This window comes from Saccopteryx bilineata, chromosome 4, assembly GCF_036850765.1.
Source record: "Saccopteryx bilineata isolate mSacBil1 chromosome 4, mSacBil1_pri_phased_curated, whole genome shotgun sequence".
In the NCBI taxonomy this organism is placed as follows: Eukaryota; Metazoa; Chordata; class Mammalia; order Chiroptera; family Emballonuridae; genus Saccopteryx; species Saccopteryx bilineata.
In genome coordinates this window covers 63,746,901-63,768,612 of record NC_089493.1, presented here as the reverse complement: position 1 = coordinate 63,768,612, position 21,712 = coordinate 63,746,901, and the positions used below count along the sequence as shown (strand labels likewise).

The following is a 21,712-nucleotide window of genomic DNA, read 5'->3' as shown; positions in this document are numbered from 1 at the left end:
AAGACTTCTAGAAATGTGCTAAGACTAACTCATTTTAGAGATGTTCAGTGACTGGCCAAGATCCCACTGCTGCTGGTAACAGCAAGAAGTGAATGAAACCCAGGACCTCTGTAATCCCAGTACCGTGGTTTTTCTCCACTAGTAGAAATCATGAGGATTATACTTTGAGTTAAATCTCACTTACTTTAGGGAGATATCCCAGTAATTTCGTAGCATGTTCCTGAAGAAGTTTCAGTCTTTCTTCTTCAATAATTGCATTAACACATCCCTGTCTTCTTTGCTGTGACTGCCATTCTTCCAGTTCACGTTGCTAGAAATGTAAATAAAATGTTGTCATACAATACATTAATCTTAAATTGGCAAAACTACTCTTGCAGTGAATTAGATAAAACTGATGAACTATTTATTGATACCAAGTTTAGAAGATACTAAATGATGTATGGAGTGGGACAAAAGTCGTTTTACAGCTGTTTGTATGTAAAATACTAAGTAATATAAGAATACATTTTTGCAGATGAATTGTAATCCTACTTTTGCCCCCCCATATACATATCATATACATATTGTAAATTATTCCTTTAAAGTTATAAGAACAATACATGGTGAGGCAAAAGTATTTTTACAGTTGTATTACTATTTATTACTGTATTATGCATACAAAGACTAAACTGTGTTTCGCATACTTAAAACTGTAAACTTAACTTTTACCCCACACTACAGTGATAACTGGGGTTTTAGGAGGAAAGTACATATTTTCAGAACAGTATCTTCCTTACCAAGAGAAGTGATTTCCTAAATAAATCAACTAATATTTATTGAATGCTTACCATATGGCAGGTGCTGAAAGCAGCTTACAGTGTAAGGCAAAAAAGGTGGATACAACAGAATAGGGATATCTTAAATATTTCCTAATATATTAAATTTTAAAAAGCAGTATGAATCACATGAGTAGCAGCAACAGATCTACAGGGAGAACCAGATTTCCCAGGAGAGAGTTCTGAATATTCAACCACACCAAATTCTGTGCCACATGATATGGAAGAGATGACTAACTTTAAAAAGTTTTAGGGCTTAAAAGAACTCTTAAGGAAACATATCCCCAAAATCCTATTAGGGAAGGATGCTAAAATGCAGACCTCTGAAATAGTGATGACTTCCTGCCAAGAATTGTTTCAGTTAAAGTAATATGCAAAGCTTTTGTTTGAAATAACTAGTTTACTAGGGTCACTATTTCTTCTGACCACTCCTTGTCAAAGTCATGGAAACCAGAAAGGAAAATAATTTATATATCATATATGATGAATATCTAGTATCTGGCACATAAAAGTTTCTTAGTTTTAGTGGATGAATACGTGATCTGATTGCTGTCAAATGATAATGCAAAATAAAGAACACTTTTTCTTACTTTGTCTGCAAGGAACTGGTTGCGACGCTCTTCAATAAGTTTTTCCACAGCCCTCCTGTGTTCTAATTGCTTCATTCTTTGTTTTTGAGCATTCATTAATTCTATCCGGTCATCCTCAGCGAGTTTAGCTAACATGGCTTTTCTAAAGGTCTCCTCTTCCTCTTTTGCAGCCTGTAGTACTAGTTCCTTCAAGGTCATTTGTTCTATAAAATTTTGCTTCAATTCCTTTTGTTTTCTCAATTTCTCTTCTGCTTCTTCCTAAAAAAAATTTTAAATATAAAAGTTAGTTTGGTGACTGTTTCTTTAAAGCAGATTTGTAAAGAAATGGGGGATAGTTTAGTTAAGCTTAGTGTTACAATATGATATAAAACTGAGAAATTGTCTTTTTAAGATAACATTTTACACTTTGCCCTATTCTTTTAAAACTAATTAGATAAAGGACTTGCTACTTTTGAAATTGTCTTCTATTACTTGTTTTTAAATTTTAATTTGTATATATTTACAATCTTGTTCTGGACTCAGAATTAACACAAATATTTTGAAAAGAATTGATATAAAACCTTTTCTGACTCTTAAATTTATTAAATCTGTCCTGTGAAATCTGTACCAACTGTGAGTCATTCTAATAGATTCTTGCGTGAAACTATTGGTAAATCATTGACAAATATTTTTCAGAATTTAACAATGGCAATCAAGTGTTTCAGGGAAATCCAAATTTACTTGGAATAGTTAAAAGTCCTTTTCTACAAACTTTAATTTTCCCAACATTTTATTATGAAAATTTCAAACATAACCAAAAAAATATAAACAATTTTATAATGATCACCCACATACCTAACACCTGGATTCTATTAATAATATTTTACTGTTTTTGCTCTATCCTCTATCTATTGTGTTAGGACTGAAATAAATTTTAAGCCCTTCTCTAATCTAACCAACCTTGCCCAACTCTTACACAAGTTCCAGATAGGATAGTATTCAAGGCATTCAATATACTGCCTTAACAACAGCTATATGAATAGGGTTCTTACTTACAGATAACACAAACTATAAGGGATTTACTATAGGCCATCAGGTGGCATGGAGGACTTTCAGGAGGTCCAGGGAATCAAGCTGACATCCCACTGCTCAAATCCCATGATGTGAACTCTACCGAAGCTGCCCCCGATGACCTGCTCTTCCTAGTGTGGTTGCTATCTCACTGTGCTCTGTATTTTCACATCCTCAGAGGGGGCGGAGGGGTGATAACTGCTGGAGATAACCTAGTCACATGAAGAATTCTAGCTAAAAGAAATGTAGTTTTAACTTTATAGTCTTTACAATAAAGTAACAGATGTTTTTAAAACAGAGTAGGAGTGGGGGCCTGGTCAGTGGCTCAGTGAATAGATCGTCGTCAGCCCAGCATATAGATGTCCCAGGTTAACTCCCAGTCAGGGCACACAGGAGACATGACCATCTGCTTCTCTCCCCTCTCTCTCCCCCTTCTCTCTCTCTTTCTGAGGGTACCTCGGTTGTTCCAAGCATGTCAGCTTCAGGCACTAAAAATAGCTGGGTACTCAAGCATCAGCCCCAGATGGGATTGCTGGATGGATCCTGGTCAGGGCATGTGAGGGAGTATGTCTCACTATCTCCCCTCCTCTCAAAAAAAATAGATATACAATTGTTGGTTGTAAATCTTTCTACTGCTTTGTCTCAAAATGATATTATTCTCTATGTTAATCACTCTTTCAATTTCCAAAACTTACTTTTAGTTTCCTGTCATGTATTTCAGCCTGTTCTTCCTGGTATAATTCTTGTCGCACTTGTTCCAAATCTTCTCGTTGCCGTAGCATTTCTTCCAATTTCTGAGTCAGCTATTAAATTAAAAACAAACACTTATAGGAACCAAATCCTGTAACAAACATTTCAGAATTTACCCAGTATTTAAAAAGTGGTTATTTTACTACCGTATTCTGAAGCTGTAGCCTTTTTTGTTCATTTTCTTTAACTTTTGCCATCCAATCTTCTTCTCTTTGTTGCTGAAAGTTGGCAAACTCTATGATTTTTCTGTTTTCTTCTTCCATTTCCTCAAGTTTCTTGTTTCTCCAGAGAGTTTGCTCTTTCTGAAACTCTTCTATATACCTTCGAATTGCATTCATTTTTTCTAATTTCTGTTGTCTTTCTCTAAGATGCAATAGTAAGTGCAGTTTTAGAATGACAGAAATAAAGTGTCAAAAAAATGTGCCATTTCTTTCCAGTAATGTTGGGAATGTATAGTCTGTTCATTCATACAACAAAACACTTTTTTTTTTGTATTCTTCTGAAGTTGGAAACAGTGAGGCAGTCAGACAGACTCCTGCATGTGCCTGACTGGGATCCACCTGGCATGCCCACCAGGGGGCGATGCTCTGCCCATCTGGGGCATTGCTCTGTTGTGACCAGAGCCATTCTAGCGCCTGAGGCAGAGGCCACAGAGCCATCCTCAGCGCCCGGGCCAACTTTGCTCCAATGGAGCCTTGGCTGCGGGAGGGGAAGAGAGAGACAGAGAGGAAGGAAAGGGGGAGGGGTGGAGAAGCAGATGGGCTCTTCTCCTGTGTGCCCTGGCCGGGAATTGAACCCAGGATTCCTGCACGCCAGGCCGACGCTCTACCACTGACCCAACCGGCCAGGGCCCAACAAAACATTTGAGCATCTATTATGTGCCACTAAATATACAACAGGTATTTTTTCTGAGTAAAATACTAATATGCCTCTTCCTATTTCTCTAACCTATTAATGAAGTTTTATGCATCTCATTTCAAAAGTCTACAACCTGTTTTCTTCTCCCTCACAAGCACTCCATACTTCAGCTGTCTACCAAGGAAAGTCATCAGAAAACTAGTCTTCTGACATATGATATGGCATATTTAAGAAAAGCAAAGGTTTAGTCATTGTCACTTAATAAACATTTATTAATTACCAGATAATTAGCATGCTAACAGACAAGCAGTTGGTCTGTTTCTGTGATAACATTAATGAGGATTGTTAGGCACTGCTTACGTGTTTCCCTCTTCAGAACAACCCTGAGACTAATGGAAAGTGTAGACGTGTAACAAAGTTGGTATTAACTTACAATTGATCTTCTTCATAGATCTTCCTAACAATTTCATCAATCATGAGTTTCTCTTTCAGCAATTGCTCATAAGTTTCTTGCTTTTTCTTTTCTTGTTCTTCAAGTTGTTTCTCTAAGTCGAGGTAGTACTGTGCCTTCATCTTACCCCGCCTGTCTTCTGCAGCACTCTCTTCCTTTAGGACTCTCTCGTGCTCTTCCTTCATGGTTTTGACTATTTCAGCATCACGTTTCTGTTATTAACACAAAATTCATCTTTCCATTTTCAAATCGGAGCACAGAGTGACAGGATATTTTAAGCAGATATAATTGAATATTACAAAGCCTATTACATAAAATACATATATTCCTCTATGTGGGTAAAAAGCAAAGGTAAGTCACCGTTACTCGAAGCATTTGAATGATGAGTCAAACACTAAAGATGCTTTCCCGTTCCTTCAAGTAGCTCTTTCAGGAAAATACATAATGAGGATAATTAATAACATTTGAATAATAGTAAAATTAGAAGTCTCTATTTATAACTTACCGATGTTAACTGCAGTAGTCATCTTTTTCATTTTTTCTTCTACTTAATGGTAGCAATTTTCACAATTTTTAGCTCTATTGTGGATGTGGATGAAAGAAGGGGTTCTATGGAGAGTAACCTCACAGGGTGATCTAATCCTAGATTCCTAACTGGGCAGATCATAGTGGGTAGTCATGCCCAGGCATATCACTTTTTAGTAAAAGGTGTATCTTTGCCTTAAGCCCTTCCCATTGTTTCTATGCATTTAGGTTAACACACCAGCATACACACATAATACATCAGCAGAACACATCATAACACATCAACAGAGCACACAATCTTGTTGACTACCCTATAATCCAGTCCCCACCTTGCTACCTCCCACCTCCATGTCATCTTACTACGTTCACTTGTTAATTTCAAATGCATAAAAGAAGCTGCAAAACTTATTCTCTGGAGCATTGGAGGTCTTGTTCCCCAGCATATGTCATCAGTTTGGCTCAAATAAACTCTTATAAAAATTCTCTACAGATCTGGACATTTCTTATGTTGACATGTATCAGCTGCTGTTTAGTGTAAGGATGGTATAGGCACACCTCAGAGATATTGCAGGATCAATTCAGACAACTGCCATAGAAGTGAGTACAGCCAGAAAGCAAGTTATAATACTTTTGCTTCCTTCACTTTGTATAAAAGACAGCACCTGTGGAGCACGAGGAACTGAAGTGCATTAAGATGAGCAATGCCTGCCTGTACTATCTTTTTCATATATGTCTGCTTTTAATAGCTCTGAGCAACTCAAGTTCTTCTCAGTGTAAAATTTTTTTATTTTTTTATTTTTTGTGGCGAGCCAGAGAAAGAGATAGGAAGGGAAAGAGATGAGAAGCATTAACTCACAGTTCTGGCACCTTAGTTGTTCACTGAATTCTTCTCATATGTGCCTTGACCTGGGGGCTACAGCAGACCAAGTGACCCCTTGCTCAAGCCAGCAACCTTGGGCTCAAGCCAGTGACCATGGAGTCTTATCTATGATCCCAAGCTCTAGCTGGTGACCTTGGGGTTTCACACCTGTGTCCTCAGCATCTCAGGTGGACACTATATCCACTGCACCACCACCTAATCAGGCCATAAACTTTCTTGCCACTGACTTTTTAAGTTTCCTTTTTCTCATTTATGAAAAGGCCCTTTGTAATTTCAAAATTACTATGTCTGTTTTCTGCAGCCTTTACTTCACTCATTCAAGACCATTCCTTCTTGCCTGACCTGTGGTGGCACAATGGTTAAAGCGTCGACCTGGAATGCTGAGGTCACCGGTCCAAAACCCCAGGCTTGCCTGGTCAAGGCACATATGGAAGTTGATGCTTTCTGCTCCTCCCCCTTTCTCTCTCTCTGTCTCCTCTCTCTAAAATGAATAAATCTAAAAAACAAATACATTAAAAAAATCCAACTATTAAAAAAAAACATTAAAAAAATTTCAACTGTTATTTAAAAAAAAAAGAAGACCATTCCTTCTGAGTTACAGTATTGCTTCTTGAATGGGTTAAACGCCTTATTGGTTTCAAGCATTTTGAATTCACTTAACAAAATAAGTTTTAAATATATATTGGGGCAATTTAAAAAAATGCCCTTTACTATTATGATCACATCCTACATGGTTAGATGCTAGAACTGTCAGCACCATAAAATTTAAAAGAACCAGCTCAAAATATGAATGCTAAATGCCATTCCTGATCTGATACCTTTAACATGTATACACTGTTAATAAGACTTAACAAAATTCTTTGCTTCTGTTTTCTTAGCACATTTAATACCAGGTTCTTTAGAAAAAAATATAAAATGACAAAAACATGTATTACAGATTATCATTTATAAAGAGTGTTTTCATTTCATAGGTAAGAAAACTACGGCTTAGAAAGACTAAACCAAAACTAACACCCAGATATCCTGAAACCTAATCAGTTCTAGGAGTATTTGACTTTAACTTTTGTGGATCAATTTTATTTAGAAAACAGCAATTGTTTCATGTATCAGAGTAAAATGTCTACAATGGCCTTGAATAACCTCAATTATTAGGATAATTAAAACTGCCAACTACTAGACAAATAGTATATTGTTTATATTCTACTTTATTTTTAAAGGGGTAGAATAGAACAGTGTAGCTTAAGATAACATAAAGTTTCCTCACCTTCCCATACCCATCACTGTTAACAGCATACTATATAACCTTCTAGATATTTTATTTTTATTTATTGGTTTTGGAGAGAATGGAAGGGAGAGAGAGAAGTATCGATTTGTTGTTCCACTTATGTACACATTCATTGGTTGATCTTGTATGTGCCTTAATTAGAGATCAAACCCAGAACCTTGGTGTTTCAGGACAATGCTCCCAACTAACTGAACTACCTAGCCAGGGCAGATTTTTCCTATGTTAATACATACACACTCAGCCTGACCAGGCGGTGGCGCAGTGGATAGAGCATCAGACTGGGATGCAGAAGACCCAGATTCGAGGTCGCCAGCTTTGAGTGAGGGCTCATCTGGTTTGAACAAAGCTCACCAGCTTGGACCCAAGGTCGCTGGCTCGAGCAAGGGGTCACTTGGTCTGCTGAAGGCCCACGGTCAAGGCACATATTAGAAAGCAATCAATGAACAACTAAGATGTCGCAACGAAAAACTAATGATTGATGCTTCTCATCTCTCTCCATTCCTGTCTGTCTGTCCCTATCTATCCCTCTCTCTGACTCTCTGTCTCTGTTAAAAAAAAAAAATACATACACACTCGTACATCACTATGGTCAGCATTTGTTCTTACTTGATGCCTGTTTTGCACTGTATTAGTTAAATATTTTAATATGACCTCTCTGGCTGTGTGTGTATGTGTATATTGTTATATACAACACATTTGTATGTATACATGTTTATAGCCCCATACATATATGTACAGTTTTTTAAAATAAAAATGGTCTGTGTATGTTTTCTTTTTCAACTTGATTTTTCTGCAACGATTTTTCTTTTTAACCTAAAATATATTCAGTGCAACTTCAAAAGCCAGAACATTTACACACCTCTATCTCTTTCTCTTTGATAGCCATATAACATCTTTTGAGAGGGATCTAGGGAGAAGGAACCCAGCCACCAAAATGCTCTGCAGCATAACAGCAATGCGACAAAGGGAGAATGGAAAAGCTGTGTAATGTGGAATCAGACCTTTTATCTGTGTCTAGCCTTTCTTTGTGACAATGAGAGCTCAAATGATGATGCATTTGCCTGCTTTTAAGTGTTGACTGGTGAATGTGTCTGAAACTCCTTTGCTCAAGAGTAAGTCTTGCCCTACACTTGGCAGTATGTCAGGGGTTAAAAAAGGGGATAAAATAGAGGGAAACGCGATAAGAAGAGGTTGCTATTTACAAAGCAAAAAAGTTTACCTAGAGTTTTTAAATTTTCTATTTCTTAGAACATTAAAAAATGAAAAATTAATAACATTAACCCTTTGAGTAGTGGGGTTTTTTCATGCTCCCTGACCCCTGGGAGTGAGTTTTTTTTTTTTCAAAAAATCATGTTTGTTTGATAACCAATTTATGGAAACAAGAAGAACATACATTGGCCTTTTTTTAATGTTGCCTTACACATGTACGATTGTACTCTGGATCGTCAGGAGGCACGAGGACGTACATGAACGTTCGTACTAGGCAAAGGGTTTAAATTATACTAATCATGCTAACAACTTATACTGTATTAGTTTGTCCAAGAACAGTCGGTTAGAAAATATAAAGAAGGCTGGGAGTTCCTGAATATAGCCATTCATTCTGAGCAGCAACCTAACCCTTTGTGTCCCTGAAAGACTCAAATATTAAACAAAGCTCAGTATTAAATAATACATGATATCCTCTGCCTTAAGGGTCTGAAAAGTATAGAAGTATTTGAGAAATCTAGCATTGTAAATTCTTTATATATGTAACAATTTTCAAAAAATTGGTCTATTTTTGTTTTTTTTAAATGAACCTAAAAATACAAAAAACAATGAGCAGAAACATGATTACCATTTGTTCATATTTAATGGCATCCTTTTCAGCGATCTGAGCTGCCCTTTCTTTATTCAAGTAAGCTGCTTTTAATTTCTTCTCCAATTCTCTGAGCTCAATGCTGTTTAAAAAGAAAAAAAGATTTAAGTTTAATGACCATTACTATAAAAATAATCTATATCTGAAATATAAAAGGTTTTTTCTAAATGTGTAAAACATATTTATATTATTATTTAAATATTTTGAAAAACTCTCCTTTCATCCAAAGAAAAATCGAAATGCACATGAAACGGGACATGTAATTCAATTTCTAGACAAAACAACCGTCTTCTGAACGCTTTGCAGTATTAATTTTGTCATAAAGTAAGCGTGCATACATGCATGGATCTGTTTTGGGGTTTTCTATCCCATCCTTCAACTGGGATTCCAGAAGAGAATTAAGCTTAAAAAAGAAAAAGTTATTTTGTATTTTTACTTTTCTCAAAGAGTATATAGCAGGTATTATTTTAGATTTGTAGGAGGTAAGTTAATTCATTATATTGATATAAAATGGATGCCTTAGGTCATTATGGCTTAAGTTTTCTGGTTGAGAAGAGCTGCTCTATTCTAATCTATTGATCCATTTGTTTATCCTGTGCTAAAACCACACCATCTTAATTACTGTACCTTTAAAATGAGTACTCAGATCCTGGAGATGTCTCTAATTTTGGTCTTCTTAAAGATTGTCCTAGGAGACTTCCGGTCAGGTAAATACTGTGCTCACCCCCTCCCATGACCACACCAAAATTACAACTGAATTACAGAACAGCCATAATTGAGAACCATCAGAAGACTAGCTGAATACAATTCCTATAACTAAGGATAGAAAGAAGCTGTGTCAAGACCGGTAGGAGCGGTGGAAAGGGCAAGTCCCACACACACAGTGTGCTGATTAAGAATTGTAGGCGTATTTCAGCTGCAGAGTTCCCCTGAGGAGCAAGGGGTCCCAGCCTGGGACACTAGTGCTGGGAAGAGGAGTCCCCAGAACAGCTGGCTGTGAAAACCAGCGGGCACTGCGTCAGTGAGACAGCAGTACTGGAGGAGTTCTGCTTGAGGAGCTCACGCATGGGCAATTCACACGCTCAGGGCTCCAACCCGGGCAGCAGCTCGAAAAGCACCAAGGACAAACGGGGAGGAACTAACCTAACTTCAAGGCAAAGATGGAGGGGAAGGGGTCAGGGCAGCTCTTTCCAGGCACAAAAGCGCTGGCAGGCGCCACTGATTCTTTGTTGAACGCTCCTCTCACCCAGGCAGCTGGCGCAGGTGGGTGCAGCTCTGAACTCGCCTTTAACTGAGCTAGCACTGCTGGCCCCACCCTGCTGATTCCCTGAAACTTGCCTTGCCTAATTTGCATGCCCAACCTGAACCTCTTCCAATGGCTTTTCCACACAAACTGCTTGCCTCTGCTCACGCTGTGGACTTTCTTAAATCTCTCAAACCTCCCAAAAGTAACAGCTAACCTTGGTGTGCCCAAAAACTCTTGCTAATCAGCTCCAAACCAAGCACAAGCAGTGATCACTGTCAACTTGCACGGTTGACTCCCTGTCACATGGCCCCAAGCCTGGCATAAGTGATGGCCAGTCTTGACTTGGAACACAGATTCAATGAAACAGCCACAACCTGGCCAGGGGCAGCTGGCCTCAGCTCACATCCTAGCGCCCACCACGGTGTCCCAGTTTGAACAGGGGCAGCCAGGCTCGGGTCACAGCATAGCCTCTCACGACCCCAGCATAAGCAACAACTAACCACAGATTACTGTGTAGCTCCTACCAGAGGGCCCCAACCTGGTCACAAGCAATGGCTGAACTTGACCATACTGAAGGCTAGACCACAAAACAAATCTCAATAAATTTAAGAATACTGTCTCTTTGAGTTTGTTTTGCTGCATTCTCCAGTCACAATGATATAAAACTAGAAATTACAAGGAAAAAAAATGAAAAAAACAAACACATGGAGGCTAAGTATCATGCTACTAACCAACGAATGGGTTAACAAAATCAAGGAAGAAGTCAAGATACCTTGAGACAAATGAAAACACAATGTCCCAAAAATCTATGCAACACAGCCAAAGCAGTTCTAATAAAGAAATTCATAGCAATACATGCCTACCTCAAGAAAAAGTAAATGTCACCTAGATTTACTACACATTTACCTTCCAAAAGTTCTGACATTAATATTGGGATCATTTCCATTCTTCTACCTGAAGAACTTCGCTAGTATTTCCTTCAATGCAGGGTTATTGGTGATGGAGTCTTTTTTTTTCTGAAAAATGTTATTTTTCATCCATATCACATACTTAATTTTAATAATATCTTGATTATCAGTCTGGAATATAATAGTATTGGCATCAGCAAGGAACAGGTTAAATGTTTCAATAAAGGATACTATTTCTGTCTCTTTGAGTTTGTTTTTGCTGCATTTAAATACAAATTATATAGGAGATATTGTTTTTGCTGCAGTTAAATACAAATTATATGAGATACTGTTTTTGCTTTCATAAACCCATTTTACTATGTAACATGTACAGTTGCTAATTATGTAATTATAAGTTGTATCATTATTATACAACTATATAATTAATGAATTACTTTGTACTATATGTATATAGGATTTCTAAAAATGGGTAATGAGTTTCTGAACTCCACTTAAAAGCAGTGATAAAATTGTCCTTTAAATATTTACTTGGATAAAAAATAAGTCGTGTTCAAAATTCAGTAACAAAAGTCTGAACTTATTTTTAAAATAAATTTAAATTATTTTTAGAAATTTACCCTGAGCTTTAAAAATTTGTTTTAAATGTAAACAGTCTAATCTTAGTATAGGTGACATTGAGTTACTTTGGATACATTTTAAATATCAGAGTAACGTATCCTTATATGTACCAATTTAAAGATGAACATACTCATCATAAAAATGGTGCATTTCTGCCTGCCATTCAAAATTTTTCCAAGGCTTAAGCACAAATATGATATTCTTAGAATTTTGCATTGCCGAGAGGTAGCATCCTCTATTTGAATGAGTGCTTAACTGAATTACTTTTGCCTTCAATTTGAAGAAAATTTTCGCAAGTAATAGAATTTTAGATGGGCTATTATTTCCGTTCAGCCCTTTAATTCCACTGCCTTCTAGTTTCCACTGTTGCTACTAAAAATTCACTCATACTTTTTATTGTTGGCCCTTTAAAGGTAATAGTCTTTTTTTCTGTGTGGCTACTTCTGTTATTTTTATGATTGTCTCTACAGTTGGATTTCAAAAGTTTGACTCTGAGGAGTATGGGTGTTTTCATTACTTAAGGCACGTTAACCTGTGGCTTTATGTCCTTTGTCGTTTTTGGAAATTCTTGTCCAGTACCTCTTCATATATTGCTTTGCATCATCCTCTTTCATGTCTCCTACCAGGGCTAAAATTACGTATGTTAGAACTTTCCACCATATCTCTAATTTCTCCAGTATCTTTTTCTATCCTTTTGTTTCGCTGTGCTTTATTCTGGATATTTTCCGCCAACCTGCTAATACTTTCTCTCTTCATCTGTTTCAATCTAATAAAATCTAATTAAATTCTATATTATTGAAGTAAAACATGCACTAAAGTACACAAATCTGAAGCACGTAGCTTATAGAAACATCAAAGACCTGGCCAAATGCTTATGGACCAAGTTCTGCTTCATATAACTCTCACCCATATTTTTGGAATCAGCAGATTATAAACTCCAGGCTCACCAATCTGGTTTCCCTGCTCTCCCAGATCTTACTTTTATACAGTGTGTCCGTAAAGTCATGGTGCACTTTTGACCGGTCACAGGAAAGCAACAAAAGACGATAGAAATGTGAAATCTGCACCAAATAAAAGGAAAACTCTCCCAGTTTCATATCTATTCAGTGCAGTTCGATGTGGGCTCACGCCCAGATTTTTTTAGGGCTCCTTAGGGAGCTATCCCATAGAGCCTCTACAGACTCGTCACTGACTGGTGGCCTACCAGAACGGGGTTTCTCCACCAAACTGCCGGTTTCCTTCAACTGCTTATCCCACCGAGTAATGTTATTCCTATGTGGTGGCGCTTCGTTATAAACACGCTGATATTCATGTTGCACTTTGGTCATGGATTCGAATTTAGCGAGCCACTGAACACACTGAACTTTCCTCTGTACTGTCCACATCTTGACTGGCATGGCCGTGGGCTGCTCCTCTATATACACGATGTTACGTTATCATCTGCGCATGCACACATGCTGCCACACCATCCTACAGAAACTGGGAGGGTTTTCCTTTTATTTGGTGCAGATTTCACATTTCTATTGTCTTTTGTTGCTTTCCTGTGACCGGTCAAAAGTGCACCATGACTTTATGGACACACTGTACTTTCTCCAGATAGTCTCTTCTCAGAGGGAGCGCTTATCTGGGTCACTCAGTCTATAACCGCTAGGCGTGGAAAGCTCCTCGATTTAAGTCTTGTGTCAGTGAATTAGACAAAGACTTCTTAAATAATATAAAACTATGAGTGGTAGCTAACAATGATTGCAGAATCAAGGTCCAAAAAAATAGTTTGAGACTAGAACAATATGATTATATTAGCAGTAATTCTAAATCTCTTTTTTTTTTTTTTTTACAGGGACAGAGAGAGAGTCAGAGAGAGGGATAGACAGGAACAGACAAACAGGAACAGAGAGAGATGAGAAGCATCAATCATCAGTTTTTCGTTGTGTCACCTTAGTTGTTCACTGACTGCTTTCTCATATTTGCCTTGACTGCGGGCCTTCAGCAGACCAAGTAACCCCTTGCCCGAGCCAGTGACCTTGGGTCCAAGCTGGTGAGCTTTTTTGCTCAAGCCAGAAGAGCCTGCGCTCAAGCTGGCAACCTCAGGGTCTCGAACCTGGGTCCTTCCGCATCCCAGTCCGACGCTCTATCCACTGCGCCACCACCTAGTCAGGCTAAATCTCTTTTAAGAATTATAATCCCCTAGAGAATTTAAAAGTTGTAGACTTACAAAAATACACTTGGATTTATTTGCCAAACATAAATTAAGATATAATTTAACAAAGCTCAAAACCCCTGAAGCTCATCTATGGGTCCTAGCATATTCTGTAGAAACCCTGCTTAGTTAAAATGAAATGCAACAATTTTCAAAGTAATTTTCCAATGTGTATATTCACAATGTAAGTACAAGATAGGCTTTTAGCCCTGAGTTTTCATTAAAAGGGTAGCATGGCTGCCTGTAAAAAAATAAATCTTAGGCAATATTAAGAGACATTCTAGAACAATGTGGTTAATAGTCCCACTATTTGGGGGTAGTAAGCAATAGGAAGTGTGATTAGATAAAGAAATTGTGGGGGCACCTGACCAGGTGGTGGCACAATGTACAGAGTGTTGATCCAGATTCGAAACCCCCAAGGTCACAGCTTGAGTGTAGGCTCATCCAGATTGAGCATAGGCTCACCAGCTTGAGTGTGGGGTTGCTGGCTTGAGTGTGAGATCATAGACATGACCCCATGGTCACTGGCCTGAGCCCAAAGATCGCTGGCTTAAAGCCCAAGGTCACTGGCTCGAGCCTCCCAGTTAAGACACATTTGAGAAGCAATCAATGAGCAACTCAAGTGCCCCAACAAAAAACTGATGCTTCTTATCTCTCTCCCTTCCTCTGTCTGTCTGTCTCTCTCTTTCTCTCTCATGCATTTAAAAAAAAAGGAAAAAGAGTAGAAATTGTGAGGACAATATTTTGTTAAGGAAGACCAATCTAAATTAGATCTTCAGAAGAGAACCTGGATGGTGAGCAACTAAAGAAATGAGGATGTTAACTTACAGAAGAAAACATTTAGTGGACTCATAAATATGAAAGGATATCCTAAAGAAGAATTAAATATTTTCCCCATCAGAGAGCAAAACTGAGACAAGTGCATGAAAGTTATAGGGAAATTAATTTTGATACAGCAGTGGAAAAAAGATTATTCAAAGTTAGGGCTGAATGAAAGAGAAAGCTCCTATCAAAATCACTAGAGGTGCTGACCACAGCTGACCAGCCACTGTCCAGAATACTGTAGGAAGTTTACAGAGGAGTAAAAATTAAATGAGGCATCACCTAAGATTTCTCTTAAGAATAAGATTCCATGAGTCTTTTATAAGAGATCACTTTAAAAATTATGTTTAAAGAAAAGAGCAAATGGGATTGACTTACTATTTTTCACTTTAAGTATCAACACTACTTCTAGGAATACAATTTCTTATAAAGCAGTAAGTATTTCCAGGCAAAATATTAACTAAGCACAATAATGTAAAGGAAGAAATTTCACTCTCAGGTACTACGCATTACATAAAAGCTTAAAGATAAAAACTAAATAAATGAAATTTAAAGAAACCAAGATACCTGTTTTCTCTTACTTGCTGCCTTATCTTTTCATCCTTTAGACTTTCGTGTTTCAGTTTTGCCAGTTCCATAGCCAATTTTTCTTCTTGTTCAAGCTGGAGTTCCCTCAATCTTTTGTTTTCTTCTGCCTGAATAAAAAAATACATAACTAGTTATTTGCCATCTAGAATCAGTTTTTTCACTAAGGTTGAATTTACTTGCTTATAACAGAAACCTGCAAGTGCCTTCAGCATAACAATCACCTATTTATGTTTTATTTTAAAATACAAACTATTATTTAAATAACTTTCCAAAATTGTTTTTAATTTTATTTATTCATTTTTAGAGAGGAGAGAGAGAGAGAGACAGAGAGGGAGAGAGAGAGAAGGGAGGAGGAGCTAGAAGCATCAACTCCTGTATGTGCCTTGACCAGGCAAGCCCAGGGTTTCAAACCAGTGACCTCAGCATTTCCAGGTCAACACTTTATCCACTGCACCACCACAGGTCAGGCTTTTTAAAAAATTTTTTTTAATTTTATTTTTCCAAATATTTTATTGTGGGAAATTTCAAACATCACTAATAGTAAGAAAAATATTTTAAAAACACTCCCAGGTAGCCATCGTTCCTCTGCAGTGATTATCACTATTTTGCTAACCGTTTTGCTCTACCTTTACTCCCCACCGTTTTCTTTTTTTCTAGAGTAACTTAAAAAAGATCCTATATATGCCATTACCATGTAATAGAATATCGATCTCTACTTAATAAGAATTTCTTCCTATATAACAACTATGCCATTAACATGTCTAAATAAGTTAACAGTAATTCCTTAGTAAGGTCTAACATCTTGTCCATATTCACATTTCCCCAATTGTCTCAAAGATGCCTTTTTTGTTGTTGTTCAGATCAAAATTCAAGCAAGGCCCACATATTGTATCTGGTTATTATCTCTTTTAAGTCTCCTTCTTTCTGCAACAGTCACCCCCATAGACACACTTTTTCGTTCCAAGCCATTGATTTGTTTTAGAAATTAGGACCTATCTCCAAGAGAATGTTCCACATTCTGAATTTAACTTATTGTATTTAACTTGTCTCTTTTGTATTTTCCTGTAAAATGGTAGAAGCTTAATTAAGTTCTGTATTAAGGGAAGAATAGCACATGAATATGTGTTCAACAGCATTAGCCACCAGGAAATGCAAGTTAAAGCTACAATGATGTATCACTACATACCTATTAGAATGGCTAAAATAAAAAAGAGTGGCAAAACTAAATGCTGGTGAGAAATTCCATTATTCACACATTGTTGGGTGGGGATGTATTATGATATAGCCACTATAAAAAAGTTTGATAGTTTGTTATAAAACTAACATGCATGCAATTAACCATACTAGTCAACAATTGTACTCTTAAGCATTTATCCCAGAGGAATGAAAACATGTTTATTTGAAGACCACTACTCAAGTGTTTACAACAAATTTATTTAAAAGAGCCAATACTGGAAATACCAGATATGTCTCAACAGGTGAATGGTCAAATAAACTGTGGCACGTCCACACCATAGGATACTACTCAGGAAGTATGGACACAAGCAACAACCTGGACGGATCTTCAGGAATTAGGCTGAGTGAAAAAAATCCAGTCCAAAAGGGTTACATACTGTTTGATTCCATTTATATAATATTCTTGGAACATGTTCTTTATTTTAAAATTGAGATATTCACATAGCATAAAATCCACCTTTCCCAATTTACAACTCAGTGGTCCCTTAGTATAGTCACAATATCGTGCAACCATCACCACTATCTAGTTCTAGAACCTTTAAAAAAAACCTTTCATAGAGGTTTGCTTTCATAGCAAAACTGAGCAGAAAGAACAGTTCCTATGTACCCTCTGCTTCCACATGCACCGCCTCCCTGCTATCAACATCCTGCTCCAAGGTGGTACACTTGTACAGTCAGCCTGCACTGCCACGTCATCGTCATCCGAAGTCCACAGTTTATGTTAGGGCTCACTCTGGCGTTGACCATTCTGTGGGTTTTGACAAATGTATAATGACACGTACTCACCATTACAGTGTCCTACAAAGTAGTTTCACTGCCCTTCAGTTCCTGTGCTCTGCCTATTGATCTTTCCCCTGAGATTTCTCACAACCAGTGGTTCTTTTTATTGTCTCCATAGTTTTGCCTTTTCCAGAATGTCAGATAGTTGAAACCATACAGTATGTAGTCTTTTCAGACTGCCTTCTTTCACTTAGTAAAATACACTTAAAGTTCCACCATACCTTTTCATGGATTGTTATCTCATTTCTTTTTAGCACTGAATAATATTCTATTGTCTGAATTACTTATCCATTCACCTACTGAAAGACATCTTGGTTGCTTCCAAGTTTGGCAGTTATGAATAAAGATGCTATAAAATTTATGTACAGGTTTTGGTGTGGCCACAGTTTCCATGTTTCAGAACGTTTTCATCATCCCGCCCCCTAAAACCCATAACTGTTAGCAGTCACTCACCAGTGTCCTCACACCCCCTCAGCCTCCGGCAACCACTAATAGGGATTTGCCTATTCAGGTATTTCATTTAGTGAAGCCATACAATACGTAGTCTTTTTGTATTTGGCTTGTCTCATTTAGCATAATGATTTTCAATATTAATTCATTCCTTTTGGTGGCTGTACTGTAATATTCCATTTTGTAGATATAAAAAATTTTGTTTATCAACTCATGGGCATTTGGATTGTTTCCACTTGTTGGTCATCATGAATAATATAGCTATGAACATTAATATAGAAGTTTCTATGTGGACATGATTCCAACTATCTTGAGTATATACCTAAAGTAGGATTGCTGGGTAATATAGTAACTATATTTAACTTTTTGAGAAACTATCCAACTGTTTTCCATGGTCACTACACTATTTTAGATTTCTGCTAGCAATGTACAAGGGTTCCAAGTTCACTAGATCTTTGCCAACACTTATTTCTTTTACAAATTACAATCATGAGGGTCTGAAGTGATATCTCATGTAGTTTCAATTTGCATTTCCCTAATGACTAATGATGTTGAACATCCTTTTTTGTGCTTACTCATTTGTATATAGTCTCTGGAGAAATGGCTATGAAATCCTTTGCCCATTATTTTTCTTTTTATTGTTGAGTTGTATATATAACATTCTTGAAATGACAAATTATAGCAATGGAGAACATATTAGTGGTTGCCAGAGTTAGGGATAAGGTAGAGGTAGAGAACAAAGAGATGGTTTGCTTATAAAAGGACAAAATGAGGGATCCTTGTGGTTGTGGAACTCCTATATCTTGACTGTGCTGCTGGATATACAAATATACACACATGATAAACTGCACAAAACTAAATACACATGCACACGCATGCATACAAGTAAAACTGGGGAAATCTGAACACGACTGATGGATGGTATTGCTGATATGTTGTTTATGATCGTACTGTAGTTCTGTAAGATGTACCATTGGGAAATTTTTGGTACAAGGAATATAGGATCTCTCTGTATTATTTCTTACAACTGCATATGCATCTACTATTATCCCAATAGAAAGTTTCAATTAACAAAAAACACCACAAAGCAACTAGAATTCTTACATATTACTTGGGAAAATGTGAAAACAGGGCAGCAACTTTGGAAAACAGTTTGGCAATCTCTTATAAAATGAAATATATACGTATCATATGATCCAACCATCCTATTCCCTGATTTCTATTCAATAGAAAAAAAAAAACTTATGTTCACACAAACGTTTGTAATCAAATGCTGATAGCAGCTTTATTCTTATTGCCAAAATCTCAGATTTGGAAAAACTCAGATTTCCTTCAACCTGTGAATGGATAAAATATGGTATAGCTACACAATGGAATACTACTCTACCACTCAGCAATTAAAAGGAATAACTCACGCAATAACATGGAGTCTTTTTTTTTTTTTTTTTTTTTCCATTTGTTTTATTTTTATTACTTATCTACAAACATTTTTATCCATTACAATTAGATATTTCACTGTTGCTTAACCCCAATAAACACAAGAAATCTAAAATAACCAACCCACTCATCTCCCCAGAAAATGGATTTTCCTGACTTGTTTTCACAAAGCAGAAGGAAATAGGTTCTGAAAATTTTGTTCCTTGTCACTCATCTATACTACACACAGTCGCTCACTGCCACTCAACTATCCCAATCTTATTCCATGACTGCTATTGTTACATTAGAGAATTTCCCCCTTTCTTTGTCTTTCTAAATGGAATTATATTTTACTCCCCACCTTTACCACATCTCTCTCCACACACACACATCACACACACACATCACACACACACACTCTTACTATTAAAATATTCTCTCTCAAATTTCACTTTTCCTTAAGATCTCCATTTAATATTATGCTTATTTAAATTTCTCATTTCTCAGTTAGGTCATGAATTCATAAGAAATTAAGATCATATCTTAACATGGAGTCTTAAATTTGTTTTGCTAAATAAAAATGTCAAACCCAAATGGTTACATATTATATCATTTCATTTATATGATACTATGAAAAGGTGACAAAAGTCATTGTTTTCCCAGGGATGAGGGAGTGAGCAACTGACTACAAAGCAGCAGCGTCACACTTCTTGTGCAGTGGAATTTTGTATGACATTGTGACGGTGGAAACAAATCTATGCATTTGTCAAAGTCCATCCACTATACATCAAAAAGAATGGATTTTATAATATGCAAACTTAAAAAGAAATCAACCAGTATATCCGTACTATGTACTATGAAATGATAATAGAAAGGAATCAACTATTGATACATCTAACAACATGGATGAATCTCAAGAGCATTATGTTGAGTGAAAAACGGCCTACGCAAAAGATGACAGACATATGTATGGAATCACAAACATGATTACAGTTATATAACATTCTTGAAATGACAAAATTATATAGATGGAGAACAAATTACTGGTTGCCAGTCAGAGTGGGGACTGAAAGGAGCACGTGACTATTAAGGGGTAGCATAAATGAGGTCTTTGCGATGGTGAAACAGCTTTGCATCCTGAATGAGATTGTAGCAGAAACACATACATGTGATAAAATGACACAGAAGCATATTGTACCAATTTCATTTTCCAGGGTTTGATATACTACAGTTATATAGACATAACCACTAAGGGAAACCAGCCATGGATACAGTGGACCTCTCTGTACTATCTTTGCAACTTCACAAGAATCTGTAATTATTTCAACATTAAAAAAAAATTTTTGGCCCTGGCCGGTTGGCTCAGTGGTAGAGCATCAGCCTGGCGTGCAGGAGTCCTGGGTTCGATTCCTGGCCAGGGCACACAGGAGAGGCGCTTATCTGCTTCTCCACCCCTCCCCCTCTCCTTCCTCTCTGTTTCTCTCTTCCCCTCCCGCAGCCAGGGCTCCATTGGAGCAAAGTTGGCCCGGGCACTGGGGATGGCTCCATGGCCTCTGCCTCAGGCACTAGAATGGCTCTGGTTGCAACAGAGCAACACCCTGGATGGGCAGAGCATCGCCCCCTGGTGGGCGTGCTGGGTGGATCCCGGTCAGGCGCATGCAGGAGTCTGTCTGACTGCCTCCCTGTTTCCTACTTCAGAAAAATACAAAAAAATAAATAAATTTTTAATGAATAAACCAGATGTAGGAGGGAACAATGCAGACTATGACAGGCAGGAGTGGATATAAGCAACTCTGGAAAACTGTTTGACTAGATATTGTAAGGCTAAAGACAGAAAAAAACTGAACCCAAATCTACAATGTAGTAAATAAATTCGTGGTTCACAGGGGTGCAGGTCAGCAATTCTGAAACTTTTATTTGTATACTAGGGTTGAAAAAAATAAATAAATATATTCTAGACAGTGAGAGCCAACTTTCTCTTGTTGGAGAAAGCAGTTACAAAAAAGGAAAGGGGAAAAGTTAAAATGATCAATGTGATGTCAAATTTGAGTCAGCAGTACCAGTTATTATAGTTATTTTTTTTCTATTAACAAATAGATGCAGATAGACACAAAAGTAAACATAGATTTGTGTGTATGCACTGATTAGTGTACATTTATTTTCTAATTCTTTTACCCCAGTAACAATGAACATACCCATCATTCAGATCTTGGTTTCTAAACACCATTCTCCAGTTAAAGAAACCAAGTCTCCTTAGAGAAATAATCAATTCCAAGGCAAAGAGAGAATAAGCTGAGCCTGGAACATCTTGTGGTTCCAAAAAGCAAGTAAATGGGAAAAAAATAGAAAGAAAGAGAGAGAGAAAGAAAGAAAGAGAGAGAAAAAGAAAGAA

The 21,712-nt window shown here is 37.1% G+C and overlaps 1 protein-coding gene across 3 annotated transcripts in view; it reads right to left on the bottom strand.

Moving 5' to 3' along the window:
- Positions 1-21,712, bottom strand: part of MNS1 (meiosis specific nuclear structural 1) — a 98,573-nt gene that overhangs the window by 1,790 nt on the left and 75,071 nt on the right. For all 3 annotated transcript variants that reach the window (XM_066273868.1, XM_066273869.1, XM_066273870.1), the window contains exons 3-9: positions 15,418-15,545; positions 9,039-9,141; positions 4,497-4,726; positions 3,352-3,568; positions 3,151-3,258; positions 1,406-1,663; positions 185-310 (exon numbers count right to left, since the gene is read on the bottom strand). In XM_066273868.1, the coding sequence (XP_066129965.1) occupies positions 185-310; positions 1,406-1,663; positions 3,151-3,258; positions 3,352-3,568; positions 4,497-4,726; positions 9,039-9,141; positions 15,418-15,545 (1,170 nt within the window). The remainder of the gene's footprint in view (positions 1-184; positions 311-1,405; positions 1,664-3,150; positions 3,259-3,351; positions 3,569-4,496; positions 4,727-9,038; positions 9,142-15,417; positions 15,546-21,712) is intronic.